The sequence below is a fragment of the Cynocephalus volans genome, chromosome 3 (genome assembly GCF_027409185.1).
Source record: "Cynocephalus volans isolate mCynVol1 chromosome 3, mCynVol1.pri, whole genome shotgun sequence".
NCBI classification, from domain to species: domain Eukaryota; kingdom Metazoa; phylum Chordata; class Mammalia; order Dermoptera; family Cynocephalidae; genus Cynocephalus; species Cynocephalus volans.
In genome coordinates this window covers 106,761,208-106,775,475 of record NC_084462.1, presented here as the reverse complement: position 1 = coordinate 106,775,475, position 14,268 = coordinate 106,761,208, and the positions used below count along the sequence as shown (strand labels likewise).

The 14,268-nt window shown below is 41.8% G+C and overlaps 1 protein-coding gene and 1 non-coding gene across 6 annotated transcripts in view; one reads left to right on the top strand and one right to left on the bottom strand.

Moving 5' to 3' along the window:
- RPGRIP1 (RPGR interacting protein 1) overlaps positions 1-14,268 on the bottom strand; it is a 70,120-nt gene that overhangs the window by 12,842 nt on the left and 43,010 nt on the right. For 3 of the 5 annotated variants that reach the window (XM_063091282.1, XM_063091283.1, XM_063091284.1), the window contains one exon: positions 8,312-8,412. In XM_063091282.1, the coding sequence (XP_062947352.1) occupies positions 8,312-8,412 (101 nt within the window). Of the gene's footprint in view, positions 1-8,311; positions 8,416-14,268 lie in introns of all 5 variants that reach the window. The other 2 variants (XM_063091285.1, XM_063091286.1) reach the window with 1 other exon arrangement.
- TRNAI-GAU (transfer RNA isoleucine (anticodon GAU)) lies at positions 10,150-10,223 on the top strand. The gene has a single exon. It is a non-coding gene; the product is annotated as a tRNA-Ile (tRNA).

Below are 14,268 nucleotides of genomic sequence, written 5' to 3'. Positions count from 1 at the left end.
TAGTATGCATCCATGAAAAAGAATTAGTTAGATCTGCATATACTGACATTGGAAGATGTCCAAGACAGATCGAAGGCGATTTTAAAAAGGGGAGAATGTATAGTATGTTCCATGCGTATGCATACACATGATATGAGTGTGAACGTAGGTGTTCATTAAGAGGATACAAACCAGGCTGTTAACAGGGATAACCCCTAAGGAATGGGAGTGGGTGTGGGAGGGGACAGAGTGACAGATTAAGTAAATAGGGTCAGAAAACTTTCTTTCCTTTGTACATCTCTCTACATTTTTTAACAAAATATTCACATTACTTTTAATATTGAAACCATATTTATAAATACGTGCATATATTTAAGTATTTATGGATTTATCTATTTTGGTAGCGATCAGTAGCAATGGGTCATGATGAAAGTCACTGTTCTAGGAATAGGACAGCCAGTCATAGGAATAAAGGAATGAACAGTAGTCCCAGGGAGTAAAGACAGAGTAAAACAAGAGGTCAGATTGAAAAAAGAGAAGCAGGAGAAAGGACCTAGAATAAGACATTACACTTATTTATTTGACTTCCTTGCCTTTGACACAAGGGATAGTCATTTCCTTTTTGAATGTCTACTCCCTGACTTCAGTGGCCTTGCCACTTTCTGTCCTCTTCTCTTCTCTCTGCCCACCTCTCGCTCTCCTCAGTAGACTCCTCTTGATTTGCTTGCCCCTTAGCTGCTGGGGTGCCCTGGGATTCTGACTTTGACTTTCTCATCTCCCTCTCTGTATTTTCCTGAGCAATCTTACCTATTCTCTAGGCACGAGGCTGATGGCACCCAAGCCTCTCTCTCTATCTTAGACATATTCCCAGAGCTCCAGACCTACAGATCTACATGCCAACTCAGCATCCCCACGTGGTTGTCTCATGGGTTCCTCAGGCCCCATATGTCAGTAATTGGATTTATCATCTCCTTTTCTATGTGTCACCAAGATACCTCTAGCAAACTTTTTTTTTTTTTTTTTTTCTGACCGGTAAGGGGATCGCATCCCTCAGCATGGTGTTGACTGTACCACGCTCAGCCAGTGAGCACACCAGCCATCCCTATATAGGATCCGAACCCGCAGCCTCCGCGCTACCAGTGCCACACTCTCCTAAGTGAGCCACGGGGCCGGCCCTATCAAACTTCTTATTGACATCACCACCTACCCAGGTCAACAAGCTGGGAAACTGGGAATTAGTGTAGATACCTCCACCTCCCTTACCTTGGCCCCACTCCACACATGCCTACAACGACTAAGTCCTGTCAAATCACGTATTTAACAAATATTTGCCAAACCTACTCCACAAGTAGAAGAAGCCAGGCACTGTTCTGATCACTGGGGATATATCAGTAAAGAAACAAAGTCTGTGTCCCCTGCTATTTATATTCTAGTAGTAGGAAGAGACTGATAACAAATACACAAATAAATATACAGTACATCAGGTGTTGATATGTTATGAAGAAAAATTAAATAGAGTCAAAGGGATAAGAGTGCTGGGTTGGAGTTTGGAGTGTTATTTTATATAGGGTAGAGGGAAGGCCTCTATGATGAGTAACATTTAAGCAAAGACCTTCAAAAAGGAAGCGGGGAGCAGTGCAAGGAGTACCCCATATGGAGGGAACAGAAAGTGCAAGGTCCAGAGTGCAGGCATGCTACAACAGCACAAAGGCCAGTGTGACCAGAGCAGAGTGAGCCACTGAGGGAGATAATGGTATGAGATGAAGCTGTACCTTAGATCCAGGCCAAGTCACACAGGAAGCTGTTGGAGGGTTTTGAGCAGAGGTGTGACAAGCTCTGACTTAACATTTTCAGCGGATCATTCAGACTACAGAGGGGAGGTCAATTAGACAAATATTGCAGTAATCCAGATAAGAGATGAAGGTGACTTGAAGCTGAGTAGGAGTGGGAGAGGTGGTGAGAAGTGAATGTATGTTGAAGGTAGAACTAATAAAAGGTAGAGTTTACTTAAGTATCACTCAAACTCTCCAGCCTTCCTGTGGCCTGGCTATCATTTTAGTTCATCTCTTGCTTGGACAAAACCCCTTCATTTCAATGGCTCACCACTGCTTACAAATTAAGTCAAAATTCCTAAGTATGGGCTCTTAAAGATCCAACCCTACCTGGATCATGCAGTCTCACCATTTGTCTGCTCTTCTATCTGTTCCTTCCCTCTCTCAATTCTCTCTGTATCTGGGGCTGACTCCTGCACATTACATTTTCCAGGCTCCTTGGCCAATAGATTAAGCTAACCAGGGGCACTGTCAAAAGACTGGAGGGCAGGAGGAAGGGAGGAGTTAGGGAATTTCTCCCCCACCTCAGGCAATGGCTGTGTCTTTGTAGAGGATTCTTAAAGCAAATGTACTTCACAGGGCCTGGTTTTCCAAAGCCTTGCAGTTTCAAATATTGACGTTGCGGAGGACTTGAAATTTTTCTCAGGCTCTAAAGTCTCCAGTGTGAGATAAAGATTTGTGGCACAGCAAGGTCGCTGGCTCAAGGACAGACGAGTTACTGATTGTTATGTAAAGATACTGAGAAATTGCTGTAAGAAGGAATGTTTGCTAAGACCAAGCTTTTGTTGTTAGGAACACTTAACTGCCTTACTGGAATGTCATCTGGCTTGTTTCACTGAAAGTTACCAGCCTATATTGTTAAACTATAACCCCACCTTTGTTCTCTTCCTGTAATTTCCTGGTCTGGAAAATAAATGCAGGAAGAGAACCCCAATTTGGTGTTAATTTCCCAAGGAAGGGATGCCTCTCACTTAAGAGTTCCAGGAGATTAACCACTTCAGGGTCTCTCACTGCTCAGAGAGATGGGCTTTGAGTAATCCTTTGCATCTCCATCACCCAGGGGGAGAGGGGTGACAAATCCACAGGGGGCAAAGCAACATGTCTTCCCCCTGGTTCTAGCCCCCACCTGACAGCTGCTCCCTCCCCAGTCTCAGGTGTTGTTAGATAGCCCCTGCAGTGGTTCCTGTTCCAGTTCCCACTGGCTGGTCCCTGCTCCTGGGCTGTGGTACACTCCTCCTCCCTCGGTGCCTCCAGCCCTGTGTGAGCTGCCTCCTGATGGTGATAATCTCATTTGGCTTTATCAGTCTTTACAACACCTTTAAAAGAAGTTACCGTTATTAAATTCTCTGTACACTGAACCAGTATGGGTTCCTGGTGGCACCCTGATTCACACACTCACGCTTCATTGATCTTTCTACGCTTTACTTCTCACAAGCCATATGCAACTGCTGTCAGCTTACCCATCCTCCAAGTTCTTTTGTGCCTCTGAGTTCTTGCCTATGCTTCTCTTTCTGCCCTTCTTCTCTTCATGCTCCACCCAACAAGCTTTCTACATACCCTCCACAGGACAGCTGACGGATCCTCCACACCACAGGGACTTCCCCACCACAACCCCCAAGCAAAGGGAAGCATATCTCACCTTCTGTCGTGCTCATACACACCACCATTATAACAACTGTCATATTATAACTGAATGTTGTTCCACTTCCTGATTAGACTAAGTAAGCTACAGACTCCTTAAATTCCTGAGAGCCAGGACTGTGTCCCATGAATATCTATACCCAAGTATCCAGTACCTGGCACATGCTTGGCACACAGTATGCAGTCAGTAAAAATGTATTAAGTATTACCCTAAACAAGCCCTTCTCCCTAGGCCTCATGATCCCTATTTGAAAAGGGGAATAATAATATATATGTGACTAAAAGGAACTTTAATTTTCACTTGATTTCATGTACCTCAGATAAACCAAACTCTTTCCTATCCTAAAGCCTTTACGTTTGCCACTTCCTCCGCCCAAAAAGGGTACAGTCTGCTGCTTACCCAGTGGATGGCAACTCTCCTCTTCTCTTCAGATTTCAGTTCAAATGTCCCTTACCTAATGTACCGTCCCGTTACTACCTATCATATCATCCTATTTATTTTCTTTATAGCACTTAGAATCCGACAGTTATTTGGTTTATTTGTTCACTGATTTATATCAGTTTTCCCTCTGTAGAATGTAAGATTCAAGAGGGAGGGGCCCAAGTCTGTCTAATTCACCATTTTGTATCCATAGAGTTTGGCAGATACCAAGACAGCCATTCTATATTTAACTGTTGAAAAATGAGTAACTCACAAGACCGCTGGGAGGATTTATCAAGCACTTGGCACACGGCATAAAAGGTCAATCAACATTGCCCACTCGGGCCGGCCCGTGGCTCACTCGGTAGAGTGCGGTGCTGATAGCACCAAGGCCCCGGGTTCGGATCCCATATACGGATGGCCGGTTCGCTCACTGGCTGAGCGTGGTGCTGACAACACCAAGTCAAGGGTTAAGATCCCCTTACCGGTCATCTTTAAAAAAAAAAAAAAAAAAAAAAAAACATTGCCCACTCGAGTTCGGTCTAAATAAAAGAGCATATATTATTTTAACAAAAGACTGTTCAGCAATTAAGAGGAAGGAACTAGAAAAAGCTAAATATGTCGACATGGATGGGCACTCAAAACATTATTGATTGAAAAATAAAATTACTGTGGTATTGCAAAACATGTATTTATCTTCATCGCTGTTTCCTGGCATACAGTTCTTAAAATCCTTGGAGTCTTCAAAAAATGATGTGTCTTTTTGTATCTTAATGAGTTGACTGATGGCTGGCAGCCCCTACCTAGCTTCAGAAAAGGGGTTGGTCACTAAAAAGACCAAGGCAGGACTAGATGCTTGGGACTTTCAGCCCCACCCCCAAACCTCTGGGGAGGGGAAGGAGCTTAAGGTTAAATTGATCACCAATGCCCAATGATTTAATTAATCTTGCCTGTATAATGAAGCCTCCATAAAAACCCTAAAATACCAGGGTTCATAGAGCTTCCAGATAGCAGAAGCATAAAGAAGTGTTTTTCTGACCCATTCTAGCAAATTAAACTCAAAGAGGGAATTAATAGGAACCCTGACGTATAGTTGGTTGTTCAGAAGCATAAGTAAAACAACTTGGGTTTGTGACTGGCATCTGAAGTGGGGAGCAGTCTTAGACTGAGCCCTCAACCTGTGAGATGTGGCACTATCTCCAGGTAGACAGTGTCAGAACAAAACTGGATTAGAGGGTACCCAGCTGGTGTCTGCTGTAGAACTGACTGATTGGTTGCTGGTGGGAAAAAAATCCCACACACTTCTTGTTGACTAGAGGTCACAGGAGTCTTCTGTGTTGATTGTTGAATGAGAGAATAGAAAAACATTAATTTATTCCCCATATTCTCAGAATTACCAAAAAAAAAAAAAAAAAAAGAGGAAACTAGATGAAGGTTACATAGCATCTCCCCTGTACATTTTTTATTTTTGCAACTGCTTACAAATCTATGATTATGTCAAAATTAAAAAGTTTAAGAAAAGATTAGTATGCACGGTTTACTGTCATTTATTTGAAGGGAAAAACAAAACAAAACTATACAAATGTTAAACTTCGTTTTTTAAAAAATGTCTAAAAAGATATGCCACAAAATTCAAAACAATAGTTTTTTGGGGGTGAAAGGGCACAGAAGTAGCAAGGTATTGTAGATAGTGATCAATGGTGATTTAGCTTTATTTGTACTATTCTAGTTTTTTACAAGAAAAATATATTCCTACCTAACTTGTGTATTTAATTTCTCTCCTCTCTCTCTCTCTCTCTCCCTCCCTCCCTCCCTCCCTCCCTCCCTCCTTGCCTCCCTCTCTCTCTCTCTCTCTCTGGAACAGGCATCAAAGTCTGGACCTTGGTGTTATCAACACCACGCACTAATCAACTACGCTAACTGGCCAGCTCTGTGTAATTTAATTTTAAACATTTGAACTTGCAAATAATCCTGGAACAACAATCAGAAAATACATATGAGGGGTCTTCAAAAAATTCTTGGAAATATTCATATTATCTTTTAATTCTATTTTTCCATAAAATTTTTGGGGTACCCTTGTATTTATACAGAATACATCAGACTTATTCTACTCTTTTTTTGTTATTTTGTTTGTTTGTTTGCTTGTTTGGTTTTTTTTGGCAGGGAGGGTAGCTGGCCAGTACTTGGCATTATGGAGCACTGCGTTCTAACCAACTGAGCAAACTGGCCAGCCTTATTCTGACAACAAAGATGAATTAGAAGGATGAGTAAGATTAAAATTTGAGCCAGGTGCATACAGAGGCTTTATATGTTCCTTTCAGGTTGAACTCTACACAACTGACTAGTCAACCATTTTTTAATCTATGAATATGATAATATCATATGGCTCAATACAATATTTTTCTTTGATCCAGAATTCTTTATGTGAGCTGGTTTCATTATATAATTTTATTGGGACTGAACAGCAAAAAAGTATACAATTGTTAATATTAACAGCTACAATATATACTAACTGATTTGAACCTGCTGGCAGAACCTCTGTGAGCAATTAGTTATGCAGGATTAGTGCCAGACAGTTTCCTTTGGCTCATCAGTTCAGATGTGCTAGCTAATTTGGCTGGGGGGTTGAGGTTGCTAAAATTAACTAGCCAGCATACACAAGGTGCCAGGACATCCTCGACACCTGAAATTAAAGAGTATAAGAGAACAAACTTTGAGGTTCTCAATACATACTCTTGCTAAACAGACAGTAATTTGAGGCCACAGAGCAATTGAAATGATTGCTTCCTTCTCATTAACAGATGATAAGGAGAGGAGGAAAAAGTTTTCTATGGTCCGCTCAGAGTGGGAGATTGATTCCTAGGACTAGGAAAGGTACTTCATTTGGAGGAAACCATGTGGTTTGGGCTGAGAGCTTTTTCTGGGCATTCTTAGATGGAAGACAAGCACAGAGGGTCTTTAGGAACCTCATGCTGATTAACAGACAGAGCCTCCTGGGAAACAGTCTTACACACATTCTACTAACACAGAAACTGTCTAATTTTGGACCCAAAGACAGACAGTTAAAGATCCATATATATTGTGGTTGTTTTTCCTTTCAGCAATATATGAGAAAGACATTCTGGGAGGACCTTCTCTAAATTGTACTGTGTCCATACTGGGCAGTTGAAAGAAAAAAAATTGTACTGCACAACCTATTCAATTGATCTGCCAGGTGGAAGGGAAAATACACCCTCTGCCTCTATCACTTTCCCTTAGGGCCTAGTCCTTCCTGGTAGGAGAAACCCCAGATCATAGAAGCTTGACCTTGAGAACTACAATAGTTCAGGGAAGATAAACTACTGCCATCACCACCCCCATCACCACTATCATTTAGTGCTTAATTTGTCTGAGGCACAGTATTAAACCCTTTCCTTATTTAAATCTTGCACATCACTATCAGGTAGGTATTCTTACTATTGCCATTTTACAGATGAGGAAACAAAGCCTAATAGATGTTAAATAACTCCCACAAATAGCTAGTAAGTAGCAGAGCCACGCTCTAAACCACTGTCTGTCTCAACCAAACCTCCTTGCTCTTTTTTTGTTTGTTTGGCAGCTGGCTGGTACAGGGATCTGAAATCTTGACCTGGGTGTTGTGACACTGTGCTCTAACCAACTGAACTAACCAGCCCTGAGGGCCTCAGGGCTGGTTAGTTCAGTTGGTTAGAGCATAGCCTTATAACACCAAGGTCATGGGTTTGAATCCCCATATGAGCCAGCCACAAAAAAAGCCCCAAATATTTATTGAGCAGGTGTGCCAGGTAGTGGTGGCTCAAGAGAGTTTGTTTTCTACCTCATTTGTAACCCCTCAAGATTCTAATACAATGATTGTTGAGTATATCTGTGGATACATTTATGAATATGTGTTTGCGTATGTGTGTCAGTCCTCAATTAGTTCTGAAAGAGATTGAAGGCTGAAATGTTTTAATAAATAATTACAAGTTGGGTCAAAAACTGCAGAAATTGAATGATCTCTCTGAGCTCTCCCATGAAGAATCCTTCCTTCTCTTCCACCCTGCATTGCCAAAGTAAACCCACTCTCCTTATAAGGGTTTAAAGACAGGGGCATCACTCAGGCTGGGCATGAATCATAGTACACAATGAAGAATATGAGAGCAAGAGGAAGGCAAGGATCCAAATAGGAGAGAGAAGTGTAGAAGCAAGTTGTCATTTACACCAAATCAAGAAAATGATCCTTTCATCTGACTGTATGAACAGATATTTACATTATTTACATAATTTACATTATTCCACGTAATGTAAATTTAACTAAATAACTTGCATTTCCCATCAGGTTCATTAAAACTGGATTTAAACTTTACATCTGTGGCCACTAAGCTCGCTGTCATTATTTGCAGTCTTGTCTCACACGCAATGATTACTCCTGCGTACTTACCGCCTTAGGACATTTCTGATAGATGGGTGTCACTATGATGTCATCACTGTCTGTAGTTTGTGCTTCACTGACTTCCGAAGCTTGTTCACTGGATTCTTTATCTGCTAGAGAAGAGGTTGGAGTTACAGAACTGTTTCAAAGCACTCTGTCTAACTCAAGAAAAGACCCAGTACCCACAGCCCCAATCCACTGTCTTGCCACTAGTTCTGAGTGTCTAGATTTTGGCTTCACTTACTAAGAATCAAACTCTCTTTTTCGAATTTTCATTTATTCTGGACCTTGCCAAACATACAGGATTCACTCCTGAAAAAAAGAATGAAAGGGAAAGAAGAAAGAACAGAAAAAAGGAAAGAAGGGAGGGAGGGAGGGAGGGAGGGAGGGATTAAGGAAGGAAGGAAGGAAGGAAGGAAGGAAGGAAGGAAGGAAGGAAGGAAGGAAGGAAGGAAGGAAGGAAGGAAGGAAGGAAGGAAGGAAGGAAAAGATAGAAAAGGAAGGAGAAAAGCAAGGTAGTCCTCTTGTAGGGGCTGAAGAAAATGACCAAGCTGAGGAAAAGCAGTGCAATCAGGTGTGGCTGATTGTACTTTCCAAAGATGACCTCAGACATTATCTTCCATCCCACATGCTTTTTTCACAATGTGACCTCCACACTCCTCATATTAAGCAGCAGGGTCTTTGTCCCCTCCCCTTCAACTGAGGTGGATCTTTGTGACTGCCTCAACCAAAAGAGTATGGTAGGAGCGATGCTACTTGATTTCTAAGGCTAGAACACAAAAATGCCATGCATTTGTACCTTGCTCTCTTAGGACTCTCACTCGTGGAACCCAGCCACCAAGCTGTGAGGAAGCCCAGGCATCCTGCAGAGGGCCCCCGTGGAGAGGAGTCAAGACTACAGGCCTACAGCCACTGCTGAGCTCCTGACAGCCAGGACCAACTCGCCAGCCATTAGAGCAAGCCATCTTGCAAGTTGAAGCATCAGCCCACAGGTTAGCTACCCCATCTGATGCCACGTGGAGAAGAAATGAGCCTTCTCCATGAGACCTGCCTACATTGCAGCTTAGTGAGCAAAAGAAATAATTATTGTTGTTTTAAACCACTAAGTTTCAGGGTAGATTGCTACACAGCATAGATAACTGGAAGACAGGCTGTGCCTCCTGCATAAAAATTCAAAGTCCTGAAGTTGTCTGTTCCAACAAGGTCTCAGAGGCAAAATATCTGAGATGACGGAGGGCACCAAGAGCAAAGTCTGCTAACGGGCACAAGGCTTTGTCTGCTGATGTTTAAATGGCTTTAAAATTAGGGCTATTCCTTCCCTTGGTGGCCTTTATCTAATAACCTAGTAGATCTTTGTCTATAAGATTAATAAGCTTCTTTTTCAACAACCACAGCATCATGCCTCTGATATCTCTACTCAGACATCTGGGACCAGGCAGATTTTAGCTTCTTGTACCTACTAAATGGTGGTCTTGACCTTCTGGAATTCATGAAGAAGAGCAATATTAAAACAATAACTAACAAATTGGTTTCTACAGAAAGTGGAAAGAAAGTTCCTCTTTTCTTATTTATGACTATAAGTAGGTGATTATATAGTACATGATTTTTAGATTATCTCCTGGTCCCAATTCTCACATTCTGTGTGGAGAAAAAGCCAGTGCATACAGGTCAGACTCAATAAAATACTTGAAGAAATGTAAATTGAGAGTATGGAGACCACTTGAGCTCTGCATTTAGGTCTGGACACACTCGCATCTAGGTACATCATTACTATTTATACTATTATTTAATAACTAAATAAGATTCCATTGTCTACTAATCATAGGAATGGAACCATTTCTGGGGCTGGCTGGTTAGCTCAGTTGGTTAGAGCATGGTGCTGATAACACCAAGGTCCAGGGTTCAATCCCTGCACCAGCCAGTGGCAAAAAAAAAAAAAAAAAAAGAATGAAATTGTTCTTTTACAACCAGGATTTCTTGCCAGTCATACAAATTAGGCCCTGGGAAAATGTGGGCCTGGTTATTCCTGTTAACCTCCCTTACAGTAAATATCCTTTATGGGAAAATGGGATTATGCAATGAATAGAAAATTTCTTCTCAGAAGGAAAATCATCTATGCTCTTCTCAGTCAAGAAGTTATGCCAAATACATTTAAAAGCCCCAAAATTATACTTTTAGAGATTTAGAAATAAAGACAGCCTTTTTTTTTTTAGTAGTAAAGACTCCCTTTTCAAGTGTCTATATCTACCTTTATATTTTCCCCATTATTAAATTTTTCAAGCATATAGAAAAGTACATGAAATATAAATGTTAAGCCTATTAAATCATTGTGAAATGAACATCCGTATAACCACCCAGCCAAGAAACAGATCGTTGCTAGCCCTCCAGATCCCCAGCGATGGCCCTTTCCTGATGGTGACTCCCTCCCCCTTCCCCTAGGAGTAACCACTATCCTGAACAGGGTCAGAACTAGGGTAAGACATTTAAGGCACTGACCTCAGGCACAAAATTTGAGGTGGTGCCAAAAAAACTCAATAATCAAGATAAATACAATTTTAACACAATATTTTAGAAAATCATAGTGCAAAAATTCAAAATGAGCAAAATAGCAAAATTTAAAATAAAAGCAGACTAACTTGATTGAAATTCTCTACCTTGCTTTGCCTCATACTTTTACTCTGAGTTGAGTTAGTATCTCTAAACAGTATAGCTTTAATTTGCCTGTTTCTGAAATCTATATAAATAAAATCATACGTCATACACTTTTTGTACATTTGGCTTCTTTCATCCAAATTTTTTTTTTTGAGACTGGCTGGTATACAAAGTTGTTGTTATTATTATTATTATTATCATGATTATTATTATTTGGCAGCTGGACAGTAGGGAGATCCAGACTCGTGACCTTGGTGTTATAAGGATGTACTCACACACTTATATTTTCAAGAGGCATCCATATTATTACAAGTCACCGTAGATTGGTTTGTTTTTGTTCCTGTATAGTATTTTGTTATATGAATATATCATAACTTCCTTATCTAGTTTACTACTCACAGACATTTGTGTTGCTTACACCGTTTTGCTTTAAAGAACAAATATCACAATGCAGGTAAGCACATATGCCTAAGAATAAAACTGTTGGGTCACATAATTAATTCTACCAAATAATAAGAAAGTTTTCCAAAATGGTTGCATAGCTTTACATTCCCATCACCAGTGTGAGAGAGTTCCTCTTGCTCCACATCCTCACCAGCACTTGGTATTATCAGACTTTAAAATTTTGCCATTTTGGTGAGTCTGCAGTGTTCATTGATTTTGGTGTAATTTGTATTTCTTTGAGTATTTGAAAATGTTGAACACCTTTAATATTTTTACTGGACATTTCATTTTCCATATTGTAGAGGGCCTTTCAAATCTTTTGACCACTTTTCTACTGAGTTGTCCTTTTTTTCTCTTTAATATTTAGGAGTTCTGTATATTTTCTGAATTGAGCCCTTTGATAGTTTGTGTTGCAAATATCTTCTCCACTTTGTAGCTTGACTGTTTACTCTCTTGATGAACAGAAATTCTTAAGTTTAAGGTAGTCAAGTTTATCAATATTTTCCTTTATAACTAGTGCATTTTATTTCTTAAGAAATTTTTTCTTACTCTGGATGATTAATAATGCTGCTATGAATATTTGTGTCCAAGTGGACAAATATTTTTATTTCCCCTGGGTAGATACTTAAAAGTAGAATTGCTGGGTTGTATACAAAATATATGTTTAACTTTTTAAAGAACAACCAAATGTTTTTCAAAGTGGCTGTACTGTTTTACGTTTCCACCAGTAATGTATGAGGTTCCAGTTTTTCCATATCCTCACCAACACCTGGTATGGACGGTTTCTGAAATATAACAACTCCAGCAGCTGTTTACTGATATCTCATTGTGGTGTTAATTTGAATTTTCCTAATAACTAACGATGTTGAACATCTTTTCATATGCTTATTAGCCATTTGGGTATCTTCTTTGGTGAAACGTCTGTTCAAATTGGGTTGCCTTGGCTTCCGGTCAATTTGGTAGAATTGACAGTCCCCAGCACCACTTTCTCCTACAAATCAACCAATTCACAACTATTAAAAAGTAACGACAGCCAAGCTGGGGCCACTAGAGCTCAGGGGAAGAGGAGGAGAGACCTATCGAGTTCATGAAGGCGGGAGAAGCCACGATGAGAGAATGAAAGGATCGCTCTGATCGTTTTGAGCCCCAACCACTTCAAGGCTGGCCCTGGTGAGCACATGGAGCAAGAGCTGGAAAAGCGGCAGCTGTGCCCTTCAGGTGAAATTGCTTGGAGGTGGAAGGGGAGAGGAGGGCCTTGGTGGGCTCCAGGCCAGCAAAACCACTAACAGGTTTCCTGTGGACCCACATAGGAGTGAGTAACCACAGACAAATGAAAAAAAGGAGCCACACAGAGGCTAGTGAGTCATTGCAAGGGACCATTCATGGCCCATCCCATGGGAAGTGTTTGGAGTGGGGGTGGTGGGTGAGCCAGGCCCACTGGGAGAATATCAGGACATAGCAGGACAGCTGTGCCCCCCAATCAGCTCAGGATCACTCTGTGTAGACTGGTTAGGAATACAGAACTGCAGTGGGAGCAGTTTGCTGAAGAGACTCAGGTCCCAACCAGAGTTTCTACACAGCACATGTGCACCGGATCTCATGAGACCTGGAAGTACCAACAAAATCAATCATTAAAACTTGAGCTGCACAAAAAGCCTTCCCTGGGGAATCAGCAGCAAAACAGCAGTTTAGCTCAACTACAGGGCTCAAGTGCTGGTCCCCACAGGAAGTTCCCCCACTTTAGAAGTAAGCAAAGGAAAACAAATTAGTTCAGTGCAGAGTCTAAGTAGTGCAAATAGCAAATAATCCAAAACAGAACTGAAAGAAAAAATAAAATACCCATAGACCAGAGACAAAGTTTGATATTAACTAGTAAAGGTCTTACTTCACCAAGAACAGCTATAAAACCTAGAAGGGGACTGGAAGCCCCTTGGGACCCCAAGCCAGGAAGGGGGGAGGGTCAGGAGCCTCAACCATGTCCCCCAACACCTACAACTAGTCCAGTGATGACCACCGAGCCACCACAGGAAGGCGCCTGGGCTCCTGAGCCAGGGCAGTAGGGGGCTGAGGACCTTGGCCACACACCCCAAACACCTGTAACCAGCTCAGTGACAACCACTGAACCATTGCTGGAAGGCCCCTGGTCTCTTGAGCCAGGGCAGTGGGGCTGACACTGCATTCAGCCCAGCAATGACCAAGCCACAACTGGAAGCCCCCTGGTCTCCCCTGAAGGAATGAGGGGGGTGTCACAGGCCTCAACCATGCCCCCCTCCTTCCTCCTTTCCCACTCTATTTGCTTCCCGTTCCCCTTTCCCCCTCCCACCCAACTGCTCCACAACAACAACTTCAGAATATAAAAACAGGTGGAGCCAAGGACCAACCCCTCCTCCTGCAACCAGGCAAGGAGCATGCCAAAAACATCACTTCCATGTGGGTGGCCCACCACAGCCACCACAATAGCCACAGCTGCCACAAAAGCAGCTAGACACCATAACCACCATGTAAAATGAACGCCAGCCACTGGAGTGCATCGACACAAGGGGAGTCACCAGTAGAGACCAAAGAAAAGAAGAGGATGTCTCTCTACAAAGCCCATTCCAGAGTGACAGAAGAAGCATCTGCTCTATGATAATAGTGGGGGACCTGAACACACCTGTCTCAGCACTGGACACATCATCGAGGCAATAAATCAACAGAGTAACCATTACTCTTTCAGAAGGAGAAACGAAATCTAGGGTTATCAGAGGTGGAGGGGGAAGGGAGAGGGGGATGGGGAGAGATTGGATAAGAGGCATAAAGAATAAGTATGACTTGTAATATATGCTAATAATATTGATTTGATCAACATAAGTCAACGTTGAACCCCAAAA